The sequence below is a fragment of the Lissotriton helveticus genome, chromosome 6, assembly GCF_964261635.1.
Source record: "Lissotriton helveticus chromosome 6, aLisHel1.1, whole genome shotgun sequence".
Taxonomy (NCBI): Eukaryota; Metazoa; Chordata; class Amphibia; order Caudata; family Salamandridae; genus Lissotriton; species Lissotriton helveticus.
The window spans coordinates 2,034,628,594-2,034,651,377 of NC_136067.1; the positions used below are offsets into that span (position 1 = coordinate 2,034,628,594).

The 22,784-nt window shown below is 43.3% G+C and overlaps 1 protein-coding gene across 8 annotated transcripts in view; it reads left to right on the top strand.

Moving 5' to 3' along the window:
- The window catches only part of DTNB (dystrobrevin beta), a 1,143,128-nt gene that overhangs the window by 598,322 nt on the left and 522,022 nt on the right, over positions 1-22,784 (top strand). For all 8 annotated transcript variants that reach the window (XR_013596287.1, XM_078650028.1, XM_078650030.1 and 5 more), the window contains exon 10: positions 7,799-7,923. Coding sequence is in view for 7 of the 8 variants with exons in the window: in XM_078650028.1 (XP_078506154.1) it covers positions 7,799-7,923 (125 nt within the window). In the remaining variant the exon portion in view is untranslated. The remainder of the gene's footprint in view (positions 1-7,798; positions 7,924-22,784) is intronic.

Genomic DNA, 22,784 nt, shown 5'->3' on the forward strand with positions numbered 1-22,784 from the left:
AAAGCAGCCCTAGATCCACCATTCTGGATCATGTGGGCCCAGTGGGGGGCCGGCTTACCCATTTTCTACAAGATTGGGAATTGATTACATCGGATCTTTGGGTTCTCAATCTTGTGGAGAATGGGTATGCGCTTCCTTTCCAGGAGTTCCCTCCCAATTACCCTCCTTGCCAAGGTTATTGTTCGGAGGACCACCTACTTCTCCTGCAAGAAGAAGTCCTGGCTTTGTTTCGAAAAGGTGCGATAGAGGTGGTTCCGGAGCAGAAGAGAGGTCAGGGATGCTACTCCCGGTACTTCCTGATCCCCAAAAAGGATGGCAGGCTTCGGCCAATTCTGGATCTCAGGATCTTGAATCTTTACCTGAAACAGGAAAAGTTCAAGATGCTCACTCTTGCACAGGTTCTTCAAGCGTGCTGGAAGAAGATTGGATGGTGTCGATCGACTTGCAAGATGCGTATTTTCATATTCCCATCTTGAAGTCGCACAGAAAGTATCTCCGTTTTACGGTTGGGTCGCAACACTACCAGTTTGCGGTCCTTCCGTTTGGTCTTACTACTGCGCCTCGAGTCTTCACCAAGGTGATGGCGCTGGTGGCAGCACATCTCAGGAGGTCGGGGATACATGTGTTCCCGTATCTGGACGACTGGTTGATCAAAGCGGAGTCGCCGGAGAAGGTGCTCCATCATCTGCAAGAGACAACTCAGTTGTTACACAGGTTGGGTTTTTCGATAAATGTACCCAAATCTCACCTGGTGCCCTCCCAGCGCAACCCGTTCATAGGTGCTGTACTGGACACAACTGTATGTCGTGCATTCCCTCCACCTCAAAGGATTCACGACATACAGGAAATGATTCCTTTGTTCTACAATGGAGCGGTCGTTCCAGTCCTGAAGGTTCTTCGCCTGCTCGGTCTGATGGCTTCTTGCATTCTATTGGTCAACCATGCACGCTGGCACATGAGGGCACTCCAGTGGTGCCTCCGCAGGCAGTGGTATCAGCACAACGGAGATCTCAGGGAGTCAGTGAGGATCTCCAGAGAAACTGCAGCGGATCTGTCTTGGTGGAGCGTAAAAGGCAATCTGTCGCAAGGAAAGCCTTTTCAACTTCCTCCATCGGTGGCCACGGTAATAACGGATGCATCCACTCTAGGGTGGGGTGCTCATCTGGGGGACCTGGAGGTCAAGGGTCTTTGCTCTCCAGAGGAAAGGTTGCTTCACATCAACCTTCTGGAATTACGGGCAATACGTCTGGCGCTCAAGGCCTTCCTCCCTTCCCTTCGCGGTCGGTCGATTCAAGTCCTGACGGACAACACGACCGCGATGTGGTATGTCAACAAGCAGGGAGGAGTGGGGTCGCAGTGTCTCTGCAAAGAGGCTCTGCGTCTCTGGTCCTGGGTTCAGGACCACCAGATTTGTCTGATGGCAAATCATCTGGCCGGAGTTCTAAACGTGCGAGCGGACAGTCTCAGTCGGCAGTTCTCTGCCGACCACTAGTGGAGGCTCCATCCGGAGGTGGTTCACGACATCTTTCAGATGTGGGGGACTCCTCGGGTGGACCTGTTCGCCACTCGCGAGAATGCTCACTGCCTGTCATTCTGCAGTCTCCAGTATCCGATGCAAGGAGCCTTGGGGGACGCGTTTCAGTTGAGTTGGAACTCACAACTCCTTTACGCGTTTCCTCCCATACCTTTGATTCCTCGGGTTCTGAGGAAAATTCGCCAAGACCGGGCCCAAGTTATATTGATTGCCCCGGATTGGCCAAGAAAGGTGTGGTACTCAGACCTTCTCCACCTCTCCTCTCACCCGCCGCTCTGTCTCCCTCACAGGGAAGACCTCCTCTCTCAGATGGAGGGGCAGGTTCTACACCACCACCTCCAGACCTTACACCTTCATGCCTGGAGATTGAACGGGGCAACCTGAGTTCTTTTTCTCTCCCGCCTGATGTGGTGGATGTCATCTTGTCAGCCAGGCGTGACTCCACTAAGTCCATCTATTCTTATAGGTGGTCAAAATTTGTCACTTGGTGTGGGGAGAAATCTATAGACCCTTTGAGAGCCCATTTGTCTGATGTTCTCCAGTTTGCCCTTTCTCTGGCGCAACAGGGTCTTGCTGTTGCTACAGTGAAGGGCTATCTTTCAGCGCTGTCGGCATTTCTCTGTTTGCCTGATCAGCCTTCTCTTTTCAAATCTCCTGTGGTTTTGAGATTTTTGAAGGGCCTCACAAATAAGTTCCCTCCTACTCCTTTTATTGTTCCTCATTGGGATTTGAATCTTGTGTTGACCTATTTGATGGGTTCTCCCTTCGAACCCTTGCACAAGTGTCCCTTGAGACTTCTTTCTTTTAAAACGGTCTTCTTGGTTGCAATCACCTCGGCAAGGAGGGTGAGTGAGCTTCAAGCTCTTAGTTTCAAGCCCCCATTCTTGTCCATCCATGCTGAAAGAATGGTTCTCAGGACCAGGGCTGCTTTTCTGCCTAAGGTGGTAACTCCCTTCCATCTAGGACAGTCCATTACCCTTCCTACCTTCTATCCTCCCCCACACCCTTCCAAGGAGGAGGAGAGGCTTCATCGCTTGGACCCAAAGAGAGCTGTTAGTTTCTATCTTGATAGGACTAAAGACTTTCGTATTGACGATCAGCTCTTCGTGGGTTTTGCTGGCTGCAAGAAGGGCAGAGCGGTGCACAAGCGCACACTTTCCAGATGGATAATCTTGTGCATCAAGATTTGCTACTCTCTGGCGGGTAAGGACCCTCCTGAGGGTATTAGAGCACATTCAACTAGAGCAAAGTCTGCAACTTCTGCTTTGTCTAGAGGTGTTCCAGTTGAGGACATTTGCAGAGCGGCGACTTGGGCCTCCCTCCACACTTTTGCGAAGCATTACTGCTTGGATACCGAGGTGAGGAGGGACGGCCACTTCGCGCGTTCTGTCCTCCAAGATTTCCTGGTATAGCAGAGTGGACACCCTCCTCCGGGAGTGGGGACTGCTGTGGGACTCTATTCACAAGGTGAGGAATCCACACAGCAGATGTATCTATCAGAAGAACAAGTTACTTACCTTCGGTAACGCTTTTTCTGGTAGATACAATATCTGCCTGTGGATTCCTCACTGACCCACCCGCCTCCCCGTTGTCCACTCTTCTATACCAGTGTTTCTGTTATATATTTATTTTGTTGTAAAATGTTTTATTGCATTTGCTTCACACTGTGTGTGTTACCTTGATATGGGTATTGTGTATACTGTGTATATGTCTACTGTCATTGGTCCGTCCGTGTGCCTCGAAGGCACGGAAAAAAGGGCGGAACTGATGTCATCACGCCGGCGTGGGCCTATTGTAGGCGTCGGTGACGTCAGCGGAGTCGCGAGCGATGCCGTGCCTCTGTGACGTCCGAGTCCACGTCGGCGCGAAGCTACAAAAAGAATTTCCGAATGTTGCTGACGCAAGGGGATATTCACAAGGTGAGGAATCCACAGGCAGATATTGTATCTACCAGAAAAAGCGTTACCGAAGGTAAGTAACTTGTTCGTCGGGGTTACGGATGTTTCTCTGGGTGTCGTTGTGACCACCTGTACCCATCCCTGCCCCGCCTCTCTTCTTGATTGCCAGGCAAGGAGATTCCCCTTCTTGTTACCTGTCTCATCTAGCCATCCTAGCTGTGCCCGAAATTTGGCCCCTGCTGAACATGTGCCCTCAGGTATGCCCTAAGTCCATCGATCTTGTGTGCTAATCCCAGGCAGGGGGAAGCCACATATTGCCTCTCCCATTGTGCCAGTGTGGTTTCCATCTCCCTGGTTTCTCTGTCCCTCTATTTCTTCTTCCCTGACACCTGCACAATTAGTTGGCACCTTATAACCATCTTGTATGCTTCACTGAGAACTAACTCTGAGTCTACGGTAGCCCAGTTTTCTTGAAAATAGTTAAATGTGGTCTTCGTCAACAGCTTCATGGTATTCCAATCGTCAGGGGTCCATCTTCCACTCCTCTCCCCAACCCCCTCAGCCCTGGGGCGTCTTTTAATACATGTGTGACAATAGGTGAGTGGTCCGAGATGCCTTGTGGCAAAAATGTGATGTGTTTTAAGCGACCCAGGTGATGACGCGGTCCCAGTAGGTAGTCCAATCTGGACATAGAGCGCATCGTGTTAGCCGCAAAGGATTATTGGCGTACCGCTGGATGTTCTCCCAACAAAGACCAGCCATCTCCAGTGCCACCTGTAAATGAGATAGATACATGTCCATCTGTGGCTTCTTCCTAGAGGCGGTCACCCTGTCCATCTCCCTTGTACTGTCATACAGTCAACTTGAGGTCTCCTCCATTTAAGAGTAAGGCCCCCGGCAGCCCCCCTATCACAATTTCCCGTTTAAGTTCAGTCCCTCTTTTTCACCTCCTAGTCTGCCTTTTATTAATTTTTTTGTCCTGCTTTGCTTACTTCTTTTCTATCTCCTCATTCTTTCTTTCTTCCTTCTTTATTTTTCTTTCATTTTCTCCTTATTTATTTTCCCTCAACCTTTCCATCTATTTCTCTTTTGTATTTCATTTAATTCTCTCATTTGTATACTTTCATTTATTACTCTTTTTCTTCTAAATTTTCTTTGACCTTTTTCTCTCATGTTTATTTCCTTTCTTCTATTTCTTTCATGTTACCTGCTTTTTCCATCTACCCTTTTCTTTTTCTCACTTTTTTCTTTTCCCACTTTCATTGTCTTTTTTTCCTCCTCTTCATTTACTTGTTTCTTCACATTTATCTGCCATTCTTTCTCCCTCTCTGCATTTTTCTTGTATTTTCACTTTGTTCATTGTCTTATGTCTTTTTGGAAATTACAAGAGGCCCAAGATTTACTCTTGTCCTCGCTTGAAGTTTAGTTTGTCCTTAAGATAAATGTTCCTGTGAATGATGCATCCCAATTCGAAATGGATTCTGTCTTCTAGTAGTAGCCAGTTGATGTCTTCCCCCATTTGGCATGATGTGGACAGATTTCTTAGTTCCTTTGACAAATCAACGAGCTTTATGTAGGATGTTCTTGCGACAAGGGGCCTGACAGTATACTAAAGCTTGCTACGTTGAAATAAGTCTTGGGTTGCTTGTGTTCCAGTTCAGGCAGAGCCTGGCCTGGCAATTTGGGTTGGACTGTTTGTAAAGGAGCAAGGCCATGGCTGATTTGCATATAGCTGTTTTCTGTCTGAGGTTTCATAGTTGGGACAAAAATGAGCTAATTATGCAGCCAATGTAATTACCAGTGGCAGAAATTAAGTGAAGCCCATCACATTTTCACTTTTTTTTCCTCGGTCTGATGCGATGACTGAAGTCCGATGGTATTCCCAGGCTTGTCCTATGTTCACTGTGCCACAGGACTCAAGCTACACCTCACTCACAGGCTGAAACTAGTCTGTGGTTGCTTGTGTTACAGTTCAGATGGGGCCTGACGTGGCAGTTGGGTTGCACAATTCCTTTTAGATCAGGACCAAAGCTGATTTGCATTTGACTGGGTCCTGTCTGAGGTGGCAGGGTAGGCAAAATAAATATGGATTGGGGTTTTGCCCCAGGTAATTAAAGGTGGTTGAGGTTAATTCAAGCATTCCAACCACCGTCAGCATATATTACACAACTGCATGGTCAAAAGATGTAAACACTTAGAAGGTCAAAACCAAGCTCAGAGGAAACTGGATCAAGGGTTACTAACCATAAAGTTCTTAAAAATATAAAGGGTACAGCTAGTGAAGTGTTACATATACAGTTGAAAGGGGAACCATAAAAAAAGCAGCATAGTGTCATCTTGCGGCTTTGAACTGCTGGTGAAGGCAGCAGCTGGACATGCAAGGGCCATCAGAGAAGTCTTTAAATCGTGTTGTACTGTTTGAGTGCTTAAGTATCCAGGAAGTCGAATAGAGATGGGCACGTTGAATTTAAATCTGATGCCGTTAAGCCATGTCAAAGTAAGGTGTAGCATTTATATAGTCCGAAAAGCTCAGCAATTCAAAATGGAGCACTGCATATTGCTGTGTTGCACCAGGTCCTGGGATTAGAGTAGATTATGCAAACTGGAATTTTGTGAAGGTCAAGGTAAGTCAAGCTGTGTTAAACATTTGAAGGTTCAAGTTAGGAATTGGATCCTTTTGCAGCCTCATTTCCTCCCTTAACTCAGTCCACCCTGCATACAGTCCCTTGGGTTCCTATTTATGTGAAACGTGCTACATAGTGCACAGCACTCTACACGGTATGGGGAAAGGAGGGATTTCTTTAATAGTTGATTGCACGTATTGCAGAGGGCAGTGACCGGTAGGCCGTCTCTCTTTCAGGGGTACAGGTAAAAAGACCTGCTCTTTGACTAGAATCATCTTGCATCAATAATCAGTATCCCTATAGCTTAGTTTGTGCGGTGCTTCATGGGTGAAACCTCCCCCCACCACCACCCTCAAGTCCATATCTCTCTCCATATGGAGGCTGTGAAGTGCACCATTTGCTCCCTCAAGACCCTGCTGCATTGTGCCCTCTGTGGCAGATGGGTGGAAGGAATACTGCTGCATCACAAAAGATAATGGGTAGGATGTTTGCAAAAGTCTCAGCCACTGGCAGTAGCTGGAGCCACGTTCCAGCCCATCCAGGACCACCAAATCGCAATTATCAATAGGCTATTAACACTGTCACATTAGCGCTTAGTTCAGTGAAAGCACCCTATTATGAATGATCCCATTGCCGCTCTATAACCTTAAACACTGTGGCCAACCTGTGCATTCAACACCCTCGTCCATGCACCAGTTCAGTCTCTCTTCCATCAACTTCACTCTTTACATCTCCGAATGTATCCTTTCCTGAGATGCTATGTGATGCTGGACACTTCCTCTGTCCATCCTCACGCACACCTGCTCCACACTTTCCCTTCATACCGTCGTATCTTGTATCCTTCGTTATCTCTTCAAACCTTTCCTGTGCTCCATGCATCCCTTTTTGCCCACCGACATCAATGGGGTGGTCTCCTCTTTCAGTTCTCTCCTCCCTCTCTCAGCTCTTTAACTCCTGCTTCCTGCCCCAACTCAACCATCCGACTGTGTGCTAAATAATGGTTCCGTTTTTATCAAGATCACCCACAGCGCCTCCCCCTCATACATATCTCCTTCTTTTGATCGTTGTCCTCTGCCAGCCATTCTCAGGGATTTTGGCTCCCCTTCCATGTTCATTTTCTTTCCGTTTCCCAGACTGACAAAGAATGGACCCTCCCCAGCAAGCTCTGCTCATGCCCCTATACAAAGCAGGTGAAACCGATGATGATGCATCTGCCATGAGTATAACAAAGATGGAGAATCCGAGGAGGGCCACCCTGGGCAGATCTTAAACTGTATCAATGTCATTGGTTGAGACAGAACCTACCTAATGAGGTGGATAAGCTATTTAATGTAGTGGTTTCAAGTAAGTTGATTAGGAGGTATTCAAAGCATATGATATGAAATATGCCAAGGCTGAAGAACTGTACTTGCAGATAAGGCAGGCACGTTTGCTCCCCCCTTGTTCTTCTGTTCTGAATTGTTCTTCAAATGTGGTACAAAATACAAAACTTATTTTAGAGCAGCTAAAGCTAGAAAAAGATGCATCCTTAGATAAGCTATAAAGTTATAGAGGATGGCTTTCATGGAAACAACAAGCTCCTTATTTAGATAGGAATGAGATCACATGTTGCTAAGAGTTTCTGTGACCCTTCTCTGACTTACGCTTTCTGTAGTTGAGCCAACTCCATTTTTGGAGAAAATGTCTTTTTTAAATCGTATTCCTGTATTAAAATCTTACATTCCATGTCTTCTTTGCTTTAGAAATCTCCAGCTAAGAAGCTGAGCCATGCTATCAGCAAGTCGCTTGGTTGTGTTCCCACCAGAGAACCCCCGCATCCTTTATTTCCAGAACACCCAGAGAAGCCCCTGGACCTGGCCCACATAGTGTAAGTTTTTTGGCTAGAACATTTCCTCTGTAGAACTTGTAAAAAAAAAAAAAATTTGATTAGAGCACATTGCTTAATAATATCCTGACTTAATAGTGTGGGCTTCATTTAACAGTTTTAACGTTTCTAAGCACTGTAACGAATAGATATTACCATTACTCAATTTAATGGTACTCATTTTACCAACTTCTGTAAATTATCTTGCCGGAACGCAAACTTTGAAGTATGTGAATGTGTCTGATGAACTGTTGGAGTTTTTATGGAATAGCCTGGAGTTTTGTGTACTCTATTTCCAAAAATGTGTTGGAGTGTCCTGGGTGTGGATGGACACTAATATTTCCTCATAGCCTTTTCGTTGCTTATTATCCATGTGCTGAATTATGACTCGTGGTACTGGCTGTGGCACTTGTGAGAGATCATTTAGAATTCATCAGATGTGCCGTTTACAATAGCCAGAAAACATAAGAGACATTTGATTGACGCATGAAAACACCTGACAAGCTGTGCTTTGGAGATTTTAATTCTGGGGTATCCATTTTGTTCTGTCTGTTAGTCTGCATGGGCTTCCTGGCACTACATATGGATCCGATTATTAAGTGTAATGTGCTTCTAATAAAACAGGTCAAAGTGGGTACATGAAAGATTATATATATATATATATATATATATATATATATATATATATATATATATATATATATATATATATATATTCACTGAAAAAACCATAGGTTTCAGGAGTTATATAGTTAGGAATTAGTTTTTAAAAAACCTTTGAAATTCACTCAAAAAACTATAAGTTTTAGTGGTGTTATAGTTAACTGGACATTTAACTCATACAAAACCAATTAAATTGCTCCTATATAGTTAGTTGTACTAACTATATTTCGCGCACCCGCAATCCACTGCTGATGATGTCACATATTAGATCATTCATGACATGGTCAGTGACATCACTGATGACATCTCAAATGACATCACTGATGACATCACTGATGACATCATCCAGTGAATGTGGTTTGCTTCGTTATTTAAATATGCATTATATATATAGCAATTTACATTGAAGAATGAGTGGATATATATAAATAAATATTTGGATGGAGGATTTAGTAGCAGTGTAATTGACTGTTTACTTGACCAATTTATAATGTCTCACTAAATATAAAGGATAGTGACTAAACTGTGTGAATATCTGTATCACTTTGTCAGTTGTTGTGTAAACTGATTCTACAGTTGGTTACTAGCTATGTGAAAGTCTATATTAGTTATTGATTAGTTAACTGAGTATTTGTATGGGAGTGTGAAAGTGTGTGTGGTTCGGTGGGGGGTGTGTGACTGTCCAAAGATGTGTGAATAGTTGATTCAGTAGATATATGAAGTTAAAACTACATGTTCTAACAGTTTGGGTGAGGGAATCTCTTTATGGGTGTGGTGATGAGCAAATATATTTCTCAAGGGTACAGGTCCAACAAACTAGAAAAATAAAAGGCAGTGTATGTGTCAGTTGTTGTATATAAATAAGTATACATAAGACACAATGATTGTGTGAGTGACTGTATGGATAACTGTATACTTGTAATAATGATTTTATAATTCACTAAGTATGACTTACTATCTAAATGAATAGAAGAAGTGGTGTTTGTATAAGTGTTTTGCTAAGTAAATATGTAAGTATGATCCATTGTTTGCATAAGTGAGTAGGATGACTTCATATGTGAATAGGATGCGTGCTGTTGTTTAATGTCGATATAGATGTATAGGTATTTTTGATAGTGTTCTATTGTTCATTGACAGCATGTATGAGTGAATCCATAGGTAAGGGATTAGATGTGTGTATACATCTATGAATCACTGAGTGGATTTTTAGATACTTGTATTGCTGTGACAATGGATTTAAATATGATACTCTGTATTTTACAAACAGTGATGAAAAATTGTAATAGTGTATGAAAAGGTGTATGTGAGTGTCACGTGGATGATGTCATCAGTGATGTCATCCGTGATGTCATTTTAGATGTCATCAGTGATGTCACTGACCATGTCATGAATGATCTAATATGTGACATCATCAGCAGTGGATTGCGGGTGCGCGAAATATAGTTAGTACAACTAACTATATAGGAGCAATTTCATTGGTTTTGAATGAGTTAAATGAACAGCTAATTATAACACCACTAAAACTTATAGTTTTTTGAGTGAATTTCAAAGTTTTTTTAAAAACTAATTCCTAACTATCTAACTCCTGAAACCTATGGTTTTTTCAGTGAATTTCAAAGGTTTTTTAAATGCTGATTCCTAACTATATAAGGCCTGAAACCTATGGTTTTTTGAGTGAATTTCAAAGGTTTTTTAAATGCTAATTCCTAACTATATAAGGCCTGAAACCTATGGTTTTTTCAGTGAATTTCAAAGGTTTTTTATATACTAATTCCTAACTATATAAGGCCTGAAACCTGTGGTTTTTTCAGTGTTTTAAAAAAAAAAATTGATTGGTTAACTGGCTTATTAAGTGTATCTTAGTGAATACATATATTAGCGAGTAATGTTTAAATATTTAAATATATGCATGAGTGATGTAATATGTGACGTCATCAGCAGTGCATTGCAGATGTGCAAGTTATAGTGAGTCCAACTAACTCTAACGTGGGAATTTCAATGGTTTTATGCGAGTAAAATTTCCAGCTAACTATAACTGGTGCGAAACCTATGGTTTTTTCAGTGAATTTCAAAGGTTTTTTAAATGCTAATTCCTAACTATAACTGGTGTGTAACCTATGGTTTTTTCAGTGAATATATATATATATAAAATTTCTATGGCAAAATGAAACCCCTCATTTTGTTCCTTTTCAAATTAAATGTATTAAGTGTTACCACTTTATTCCAATCAAGATGACTTCAGGTGTGCCATACTTTTGTCATAAGTAAGACTGTTAGCGTTCTAGTTGTTCTTTAGAACACTCTGGGACATTCTGTCATTGGGCTATAGTTGGGCTACATCTGGCTGATATTTGGGCTACATTTGGGCTCTTTTGTCTCTGGTGGCCATCTTGGGAGACTGCATATCAGAATTTTTTTAAATGAAATATAAGAGGATTTGAGAAGTCACTCAAAATGTGCCCTCATTTTTCTTTCTTCAGCACTAATCATAATTTCTATGGCAAAATGACCCCTCATTTTGTTCCTTTGCAAATTAAATGTTTTATGTGTTAACACTTTATTCCAATCAAGATGACTTCAGGTGTGCCATACTTTTGTCATAAGTAAGACTGTTAGCGCTCTAGTTGTGATTTAGAACACTCTGGGACATTCTGTCATTGGGCTATAGTTGGGCTACATCTGGCTGATATTTGGGCTACATTTGGGTTTTTTTTGTCTCTGGTGGCCATCTTTGGGCTACATTGGGCTACATTGGGCTACATTTGGGCTCTAACATATATATAGCCCAATGTAGCCCAATATATATTTTTTCAAAGTTAATTTTCGTAAAAACCACTGGAGCACATATCTTGAGACATAGCAAAGGCACATCGGGCTACCAGTCCCTACAATTTTGCCAAGTTTGGTGAAAATCCATTCAGCCGTTCGAGCTAAAAGTGCGACAGACCGCCCTATGGAAATTAACATGGGGAAAACACATTTTGGGACCCCCCTTTTATCTCGGCCCCCGCTTGACGAATCCCCCCCAAACTTTCAGGGAAGGACCGGAGCGCCGCGAGGCAAAGTTGCTGAAAAATTCAGGCAGATTCCTCAACTGGCGCCAAAGTTATTCCCAATAGAATGTTGTGATTTCCCTATGGAAATCAATCCTAACTATATATACCTACTGGCGACCGCCAGTAGGTAATATATATATATATATATAAAATTTCTATGGCAAAATGAAACCCCTCATTTTGTTCCTTTTCAAATTAAATGTATTAAGTGTTACCAATTTATTCCAATCAAGATGACTTCAGGTGTGCCATACTTTTGTCATAAGTAAGACTGTTAGCGTTCTAGTTGTTCTTTAGAACACTCTGGGACATTCTGTCATTGGGCTATAGTTGGGCTACATCTGGCTGATATTTGGGCTACATTTGGGCTCTTTTGTCTCTGGTGGCCATCTTGGGAGACTGCATATCAGAATTTTTTTAATGAAATATAAGAGGATTTGAGAAGTCACTCAAAATGTGCCCTAATTATTCTTTCTTCAGCACTAATCATAATTTCTATGGCAAAATGAACCCCCTCATTTTGTTCCTTTGCAAATTAAATGTTTTAAGTGTTAACACTTTATTCCAATCAAGATGACTTCAGGTGTGCCATACTTTTGTCATAAGTAAGACTGTTAGCGCTCTAGTTGTTCTTTAGAACACTCTGGGACATTCTGTCATTGGGCTATAGTTGGGCTACATCTGGCTGATATTTGGGCTACATTTGTTTTTTGTTCTCTGGTGGCCATCTTTGGGCTACATTGGACTACATTGGGCTACATTTGGGCTCTAACATATATATAGCCCAATGTAGCCCAATATATATTTTTTCAAAGTTAATTTTCGTAAAAACCACTGGAGCACATATCTTGAGACATAGCAAAGGCACATCGGGCTAACAGTCCCTACAATTTTAACAAGTTTGGTGAAAATCCATTCAGCCGTTCGAGCTAAAAGTGCGACAGACCGCCCTATGGAAATTAACATGGGGAAAACACGTTTTGGGACCCCCCTTTTATCTCGGCCCCCGCTTGACGAATCCGCCCCCAAACTTTCAGGGAAGGACCGGAGCGCCGCGAGGCAAAGTTGCTGAAAAATTCAGGCAGATTCCTCAACCGGCGCCAAAGTTATTCCCAATAGAATGTTGCGATTTCCCTATGGAAATCAATCCTAACTATATATACCCACTGGCGACCGCCAGTAGGTAATATATATATATATATATATATATATATATATATATATATATATACCTTCTCTCCAATGTGATGTCATTTTAGATGTGTGTGTTAGCAAAATCATCTGCTTCCAGGGTGTTGGTGTGCAACTTAATTTTGGCATAGTTACTGCTGTGAGTCATTTTGATGGGCGGTATTGGAAATTCCCGAATTCTACATCTCTGCATTTTATTTCATTTTCTTGTGTTAGGGTAGGTCTCTAGACTCTCTTCCTTTAGTTGAGATCGGTTTGGAGTACTTTTGTTCAGTATATACTCTGCCACTATCTCGGCCTTTGGCAGCACTGAAAAACCTTTGTAAACATGCAAGTAATAGTTGGCCCTATTTTGTGTCTTATCGTAACGAGAACGAGTCGGAATGTGGTAAATAAATAATTAATTACCGGTACTATTTTTCAGTATAAGCAATAAAACAGGTAGCTCAATAAATAAGAGTCAGGATTCGAGGTATCTTGAGTCTTCAGGCTTTAATCAGGCATAAGGGAAAAGGACAGAACAGCCTGGAAGCACGGGACGGCAGCTGCCCGGGAAGGGACAAGGGAAACTGGGAAATGGCAAATTGGCAATTTTTAATATGGATGCACAGTATATATATCAAAACAATTGCATTACATTCAATACAGTAGGCGTAGCAGTAGGCGTGACTCGTAGCAGTCGCGAAAGATAAGGGCAAAATGATGTAACAAGAAGGCGTGTACAGGGCGTAGACATAGACATGTGATGTAAACGTAACAGAAGTGTCATAAATGAGGCGGAAACATGGAGGGGGCTACCTGAGCAGCTGGGACCTCTAACCTAGTGGTGCGCGCAAATGGGCAATGACGTGTTACCAGGGAGAACTGGGGGCTATGACTTCTGCGCTAGAAGAGGAGACTAAAGTCTGGAGTGTCAGAGCGACATGTACCCAAAGCATATCTGGTATCTGGTGTTTAGAGTACATATTGATAGAATCCAAAAGTTATCAGGGCAAAGGCTAATAGACATTAGGACTGATGCGTGCATAATTCTACATGTATTGTGTGTGCGAGGAATATTCTATGAATATTAATACAGTATTTCTCTTACATGGAGACAGAAAGGCTAGACCATGACGGAAACTATTGATGCGATTCAGTAGCTTAGGAATGCAGAGAAGGAGGGCTGGACTGAAAACTAGAATCATAACATACTCTTGACAGACTGGGAGGCAGAGCCAGGCCGGGCCGGGCACTGCGAGGCATGAAAGTAAGCTAAGGGTCAGGGATGCAGGTGGGGGCTGTATCGCTCCTCGGAGAGGGTTCAGAAGACTGGAGCTGAATCTGAATCCGGGCCCTTTTGAGGCCTAGAAACTGGGACAATTCAATGAATTAACGTGCACACTGTGAAATATGGCAACGTAGGTTTACATAGGCCTGATATTCGTTGTTTTCATGATGACTGGAAACTGGCATACTAGAGATGGACACAACTGTAATTGCGTCTTTAATCGATCAGAGGGGAATACATGCATATCGATCATGCACATATAGCATAAGATGGGGAACACGTAGGCACATATAACATGGCAAAATTTACTTTTCCACATTCCCTCCTTGTGCCCTACGTTTCCATCAGGAAACATCAATATTCATGATACCATCTATCATTTCATATAGCATCATTTGCTCGTCTCGAATTGTCTTGGAACGGGATTTAGGACTGGGGATACAAGAGGTAGCACACATGCCGCAAATCGCAGGGCCACATTGTATACAGAGGCAGCAACTGAATATGATCATTACTGCAATACGTAGGAATGACAATACTTTCCATCCCCAAGCAGATATGATACTCCAGAGCCAACCGGACCATGTCCAGGTGCCTGGATTCTGGTGTAACTGATGGGCAATTTTATGAAGTCTGGTTATAGCTGAATAAACAGACGGCGCGTTATTAGGAATGAAAATGCAACAACTAGATCCGATGACTCTACATGCTCCTCCTCTATCGGCCAGTATGACGTCAAGAACGAGACGATTTTGGAGCACGACAAATCTCATAGCAGATTGCTCTTCGGTTAAGTTACCTAGAGCGGAAGTAGTCTCATTCACTACTGCTTCAAGGGTTCTGGTTAACCTACGTATTAGCTTACTATTCTGGATAGGTCCTATAAAGAAGAAGAAACCTTTATTGAAGTCTTGATTAGTTTCAGTTTGATCGACAATTGGGGACTCGATCTCCCTTCTATGTCTGACGTGTACTAGATGTGTGTTTCTGTGATAATTAGATGGGGCTAGGAAAACTGGTGGCAGTAGGAAGGCAATATAACATGTTCCATCCCAATCGAGGGGCAGACGAACATATGCGGTCTGACCACAAACAAAATAAGAATGACATGAGGCTTTGAAAATAGATTTCCCACTGTCACTATACTCGATAGTAGTAGTAAAATCACTATGTCCTACATGTGCGGAACCATTCTTTCTGACACATAATTCGCCTTTGACTGGTAGTACTGAAATGGCAGGTAAATCTGGAGTAGTATCTGACTGAACATTCAGGACCATGAAATTTGAAGAATAATTACCTAAATCATATACTTCATTTTCTAGATCTAACCCTGTTCTATGGGAGAGACCTTGCTTGTCTGGGAAACATGTTTGATTCAGAAGGGACATGTCATTGGAGGATGATGTTAACGTGGACCATGCTCCACACGAACCATTATGTGAGAACGGATAAGGAAAGAGTGGCAGAACTCCCTTCGGGGTCTGGAAAGGGGGGAGTCGACCACACACCCAACAATTAGTGGCATTGCTGGTCTGGTGTGAATAATGCAACATCCGGATGAATGTATTATTTCGCATAGCAAGACGATAGGATAGCTCGTGAGGAGGCAGATCACTAAATGTGTGCTCTACTGTAGCATTAGAAAACATATTTACATGTGAAACTGGAAAACATAAATGTAAAGCATAACTTGTGCAGGTAACCATAAGACTCAAAAATAATAAAAAACTTAGAACAATGATACATCTTATAGAGTTTTGACTAACTCTCTCACTATGGGGGTCTATCTCATACATGTCAGGAACCTGTCTAACCGTTTCACCCGTGAGGGACTTAGACAATTAAACTGGCTGACTTATTTTACTAGACCTGAGTTTCAGTTTATACTCCTGTTGCGGAGTTTTCTCTAACAGGGGAACTTTGAGTTCAGAGTCAAGTTCAGAGTCTGTTTTTAGGCAGTCTTTAGGAAAAGTCTGTTTACGCACTCCATGGAATTTCTTTATATGGGTCAGGTGGACCCACCCCTTCCGGCCCTCGAGTTTAACGGCGGTCCTTGTTGTTAGTAAGACGAGGCGGGGCTCCTTCCAGCGGGGCTCCAGCGGACTTGAACGATCAAAATTCCGCACCAACACCAGGTCGCCTGGAATGACTTCATGCGGTTTCACCTCGGTGTTGTCTGGAAATGCGGCGGCAACCTGTGAACGACAAGAGTGTAGGGCAGACATCAAGGAAGCTAGGTAATCTGTCAGCATATTACTGGAAACATTGGTAATACTGCGGGGTCTAGGTGTACCCCACATGTTTGGGGGTCGGCCGAATACGACCTCATACGGGGACAGACCTGATCTGGAATGTGCAACCATCCTCATATAGAATAAAGCAACTGGCAGGGCAACTAGCCAGTCTACACCTTTCTCTTTACATATTTTGGCAATGCGGATTTTCTGAGTCTGATTATGTCTCTCTACGAGACCGGCTGCTTCAGGATGGCGCACACAATGGAACTTCCACTGGTACCCTAACAGAAGGGAAACATGTTTCATGAGCTCAGATGAGAATGGCTGGCCGTTATCTGAATACACGACCCTAGGGAGTCCATAGCGGGGAAAGAATTCACGAACCAACTGCCTGGCAGTGGTCGCGGCTGTGTAATCTGGAACTGGATATGCTTCTGTCCACCTCGACAAAGCGCATACAACTACGAGAACATACTTAAAACCTCGACATCGCTCCATCTGAATATAATCCATCTGGAGGACTTCAAAAGGGTGGTCAGGAGGTTGGAATCCACCTTGTTCCACCGGGACACTTTTACCTGGATTGAATTGACAACATATCATACAGGTACGGACTTTCTGCTTGGCTGCAGCTCGTAAGTGTTTGTTGAACCAAAGGTTCTGAATACTGTCTAACATAGCTTTCTCTCCTAGATGTGCTGGACTATGTGCGGTATTAATAATGACTTGAACCATAGAGTCGGGGAGAAACCATGTGGCTTTTCCCTTCGTCAACCACCCTTGATCTGTCTGGGCCCCTCCTTGTTCGGACCATTTCTTGATTTCTTCGGGAGTAGCATGTAACTGTATGTCTATGACATCTTGTGTAGGGTCCTTAACTGTCATACAAGTAGTCGGATCTGGAGTGAGTGTCTGTGTCGTGTTAACTAGAATGTCTGAAGCCTGAGCTGTAAGCTTGGCTGTTCGATCTGCTAGATCGTTACCTTGGGAAATGATGTCAGTAACTTTCGTATGTGCCTTGCACTTCATGATAGCGATAGCTGTCGGTAAATGTATTGCATCTAACAGAGCTTGAATGAGGAGACCATGCTGAATCTTGGTTCCATGAGAAGTCATGAAACCTCTCTCCTGCCAGAGCATTCCAAAGTCGTGTACAACTCCGAATGCGTAACGTGAATCTGTATATATGTTTACTTTCAGGTTCTTGGCACGTATGCAGGCTTGGGTCAGAGCGACTAGCTCTGTTGCTTGAGCAGACAGGGTGTCAATACGATGTGTTTCTATAACTTCGGTTTCAGTAGTCACTGCATACGCGGCTACTAGTTCTCCTGTACTTGTTCTCATACATGAACCATCCACATAAAGTGTCAGGTCGGGATTGGGTAATGCAATGTCTGTCAGGTCTTGTCTTGGCTTTGTCATAGTGTTAACAACTTCCACACAGTCATGTGTGGCAGGTTTTGAAGTAACTGACGGTAACAGTGTGGCTGGATTTAGAATGTTGCAGCGTCTGATTTCTATGTGTGGCTGGAACAGTGTCAGTTCATAACCTGTTAAACGTGCAATGGTCCAAGTGCTGAGTCTGTGTTCGGTTTAAAAGAACTTCCACGGAATGTGGAACTTGTACTGTCAGGGAGTGTCCTAATACTATGGAATCACTTTGTCTGATTGCTAGAGCTGTGGCTGCAACTGACTTGAGGCACGCAGGCAGAGCCTGGGCTACTGGATCTAATGTGCTCGAGAAATAAGCACAGGGCTTGTACTGTCCGGCTTGATCTTGTGTGAGAACAGATAATGCAGTACCATCACGTTCTGTGACAAAAAGTGTAAAAGGCTTACTGTAGTTCGGTGTTGCTAGAACAGGTGCTTGACATAAGGCTTTCTTTAATTCATTGAATACAAATGTATGTTCCTGGGTCCAAGGGAGAACAGTCGATACGGCTGCCTCCTGTGTCGTTAACTGTATCAGTGGCTTGGCTAGAAATGCATACTGAGGAATCCATTGTCTGCAGTAAGAAGTGAGGCCGATAAAAGCTCGTACCTCCTTCTGTGTCTTGGGCTGTGGAAGACTCGCTATTAACTGGATACGGTCAGGTGTCAACTGCCTACCCCACTTGGACAGCAAGTGTCCTAAGTATACCACTTGCTGGACACAGAATTGTAATTTGGAAGGGGACACCTTGTGCCCCTGCTCGGCCAGAAAATACAGAACTGTAAGTGACGCTCGCTCGCAGTCACGTTCAGAACGGGCCGTGATCAGTAGATCATCGACATACTGGAGCAGGGCAGTGTCAGATGGCATGTGAATATTGTCTAGTTGTCTCTTAAGTGCTTGACTGTAAATACTGGGACTTTCTGTGAAACCTTGAGGAGCTCGTGTGAATTTATAGCTCCTTCCATTTAAACAAAAACCGAAAAGGTACTGGCTGTCTGGATGAATGGGAACACTGAAAAATGCGTTCTTGAGATCGATAACTGTGAAAAATGTAGCTTCGGAATCAATGGCTGCCAATAGGGAAGAAATATCTGGGACTACTGGGTACTGAGGTATGACACATTTATTAAGCTCTCGAAGGTCAATCACTAATCGATATACTGGAGGTGCATTTGGATCAGTACGTTTCAGGACTGGAATGATAGGAGAATTACATACATTGGAGTCAGTTTCTACAACCACTCCTTGAGCAATAAGTTCGTCAATAATTTTGGATAAGGCTGCTACAGCCTCAGGTGGCAATCTGTACTGTCTGATTCGTGGTAAAACTACACCTTGTTTGAGAGTCACACGATGGGGTGTGATGTGCATACAGCCTACATCAGTTGGACCTTGCGCCCATAAATGCTGTGGTACATTCAATAATCTTGGATCAAAATCACGTAATACATAGTGACCTTTAAAGTCTCTGAGGAACAAACTGACTCCTTCTGGGGAGCAACAAATTACTGCACCTAATTCTTTTAACGTTTTAATGCCTAACAAATTTTCTGGACATGATTTCGTGAGTAATAAATCAGTAGTTCGGGACAATGGACCAACTTCTAGAGAAACTGGTTTCGAAATTTCATTAACAATCGGCTTTCCTGAAAATCCAAGGGAAACATTTTTAGAGCCTGAGAGCGGAGCCCCTGGAACCTCGTCATGACTGATAGTAGTCCTACTTGCCCCTGTATCAATCAAAAACTTTCTGTCATTCCCTAATACTTGACTGTGTACATAGGGACCCTCTTGATCTACAGGTATCTCGATGAGAGGCAAGCCTACCTCCCTCTCTAGGCTGTTTCATGAATACTGTTGATACTCTGGATATTCTGACTGGGCATACTGGTACATTTGCTGTGTAACATGCTGTGTTGCAGCGATAGGCTGCGATGCTGGAACTGTCTGTTGTGCATTCTGGGGTGACTGAGAAGTCTGTGAAACTTGTTCTTGTCTAGGCGGACGTGGTCTTTCTTTAGTTTTACCAGTAGCTATGTTGTGTTTCAGAACTGCACACTCGTTTATAAAATGACCTGGCTGTTTACAATAATTGCAAGTCCCTTTAACGGGAGCTGCAGGATGACTGGCTTGATTCGGACCCCTCTTCTGACTGTCTTGTGGAACAGATTGTGCAACTAATACTTTCATTTTTGTGTCTTTCATACGTCTCCTTTCGTGTTCTTGCTCTTCCCTGATTCTATTCTGGTGATACTGGAGCATCTGTAGCATTTGTGACGGAGTATTAGCTTGCCAACTACTTTCGACTTTCAAAACTCGATTTTTAACTTGTGGACTTGAATTCTCGACTAGTTTGGTAACAAAAAGATGAGGGTACGATTCACTACTCGTCTTCAAACCACTATTAATAATAAAACATTTTTCAAATCTAGAATAAAAATCACTAGTGTCTTCGTCTTGTTTCTGTTTGCAAGCTGAGATTGCATCCCAATCTTCCTTTTTCGTGGCTAGTAATCTTGGCAAAACCTGTATCAATAACTCGGGCAATTCTTTAACTTTACCCCCAAGACCGGTACCTGGTACTCGTGAAGTATCTTCGGCTTCTAGAGCCGTCCAATCTATCTTTTTCTCTCCCACCTCCCATTCTTTTTCCTTGAGTTTTTCATATACCCCTGCGGGCAACAGGACCTTTAACATTTTAATAATATCAGGATACGTGTATTCTCCGATACGGAGCATGTCTTTTAATTCTCGGTGGAACCCTGCTGGATCTTTGTCGTGACAGGGAATTAACTTTTTCATCTCTAAGAGTTCCATCTTTGTGATAGGGGTGTAAACAAATACTCGTTCTAGATCACCACCCGTTGTCCTAACTGGGTGTACTTCTCGTAACGGATGCTGTCTATCTACGTAAAATGATCTACTTTCTGGAGGTGAGACATGAACAAAATGCGGATTCAAAAACGTTCGATATTTGTGGCGCTGTTCTAGAATGATACTAATTAAATCAGTACCTAGACCTCTCCATCTATACTGGAGTAACTCGTTCAGAACATCATGTAACGGACCTGGATCAGAATGCTGTCCCTCATACAGTGTAATGAGGTGCTGGATCATATACATACCCACCAGTCGCTGCTCGGCTGGGGGCAGTTTCAGAAACATTTGTGCCACTATTTCGTCTGGAAAAGTGGTAGAATCAGTAGTCCATCGGACTGCTGATCGGGCTAGTTCTTGTTCATGCATGGTACTAAGTTCACTATAACCGATTCGTGATTTCAGAATGTGATCGGTAGCTTGAAATACTTGCTCAAGAGAACCTGGTTCTGGTGCTGGAGGAGGGAAAACTTTCTTGTGTTCTAGGCGTGAATGTCGGTCGGGAAGTCTAGTGCTACCTACATACGCTATCCTGGAGGGATTCTCGTCGTCTACCTCTTCAGTAGAAGAGTTGTCTTCTTTCTCGGTTACTCGTGCTGCTTCTCGTTTCTCGTGTATCTTTATTATTTCCCTACGGATTTTCTTGTACATACTCTCTATACAGTTCTGTGTCTTGTGTCTTCCCTCGGCTATATGGTCACTCCACCTGGTCAGGACCTTCATTTCTTCCGGATCTTTATCCGGATAATCTTGTTCCCTTATTAAACAATTAATTAAAAACTTTAAAAGCATGAGTTGAATCTCGACTTTCCTTTGAGCCATGGCCTCGCCAATACTTCCTGGATCTGCTCCTGTACGGATGAAACGATATATTCTGTCTAGATATCCTTTCATATTCGGTAGGGGTGTCCAAATATTCGGTCACCCGTCTTACACGCAATGAATACAGGACCATATCATCATCGCCTGGGACTGGATCATAACAGCATTCGGTAAGGGCTCGCTTGATATCTGCGACTGACTGATGTTTAGGCGAACGCTGTAACGCTCGTGCATGTAGCTCGAGTAGCGTGATACGTCTGGGTTGAGGCGGGGTTCCAGGAGGACTTCCCCCCGTGGCCCCTAGACTAGCATCGTCTACGGGTATTGTACGTGCTGGGAGAGTGACTGATGTAGCGGGTACATGTACTGTAGGCTGGACCGGGGGTACCGTAACAGGTACTGTAACGGGTGCCCCGGTGGCTGGAGGAACAGGAATTACATTATTTACAGGAGCTGGCGGAGCAGGATTTGCATATTCTGGGACTGTGTCGTCCAAATAGGACGAGAGAAAAATATCAGCTGCGGTCGGTTTGTGACGTAACTTAATCGGAACTAATGGCGGCGGAAAATTACATGGTGCTTCCGGGGTTGCTTTCGGCAAGCCCTCGGCAAGAAGAGGATACATACCCTTAATAAGGGCATTTCTCTGTCTGTCTGACTGTTCGGCTTTAACTCGTTCACCTACTTCGATTAATTCCCTTTCTTGGGCTCTTTCGGAGGATTCCCTACTTAATTCTGTTTTTCTGATTTCTTTTTCGGTTCTTCTGTGAGATTCTTTGCGCCATAACTCGATGGCATCTTTCTGGGACTGTCTGGATTTCTTTTTCCATAATGCTTCTTCTACTCGCATGATGCACTCGGCATCCCACGTACCTGATACAGGCCATCTATATTTCTCTTCTAATTCCTTGGTGTACTCCACCCATAAGTCTAGATATAATATGGCACTTATGCCATGCTTATGATACATAAAATGACCTGGACTGTCCCTAGGCGGGACAGGAACTGCTTCCTCTAGCAGACCTTTTCTAGTTCTTAACTGACGTAACCTCGAGAATAGAGGCATAGTTTAGACTGGAGTCTAGACACAATACCATACACGATAAACACAATAATAACTGAAAAACAAATCACTCATACCACGACATTGAAAACACATGAAAATAACATTTAAAATAACGGTTCGGACAGAACACATAAATTTCTTGAGAACAGAACTTACTGGAATGACTAGATGCACTGCTAAAACAGCACGAACTTACCGGTCCCATAAAGAGACACGTCAGGACCCGCATCCACCTAGGTGGACA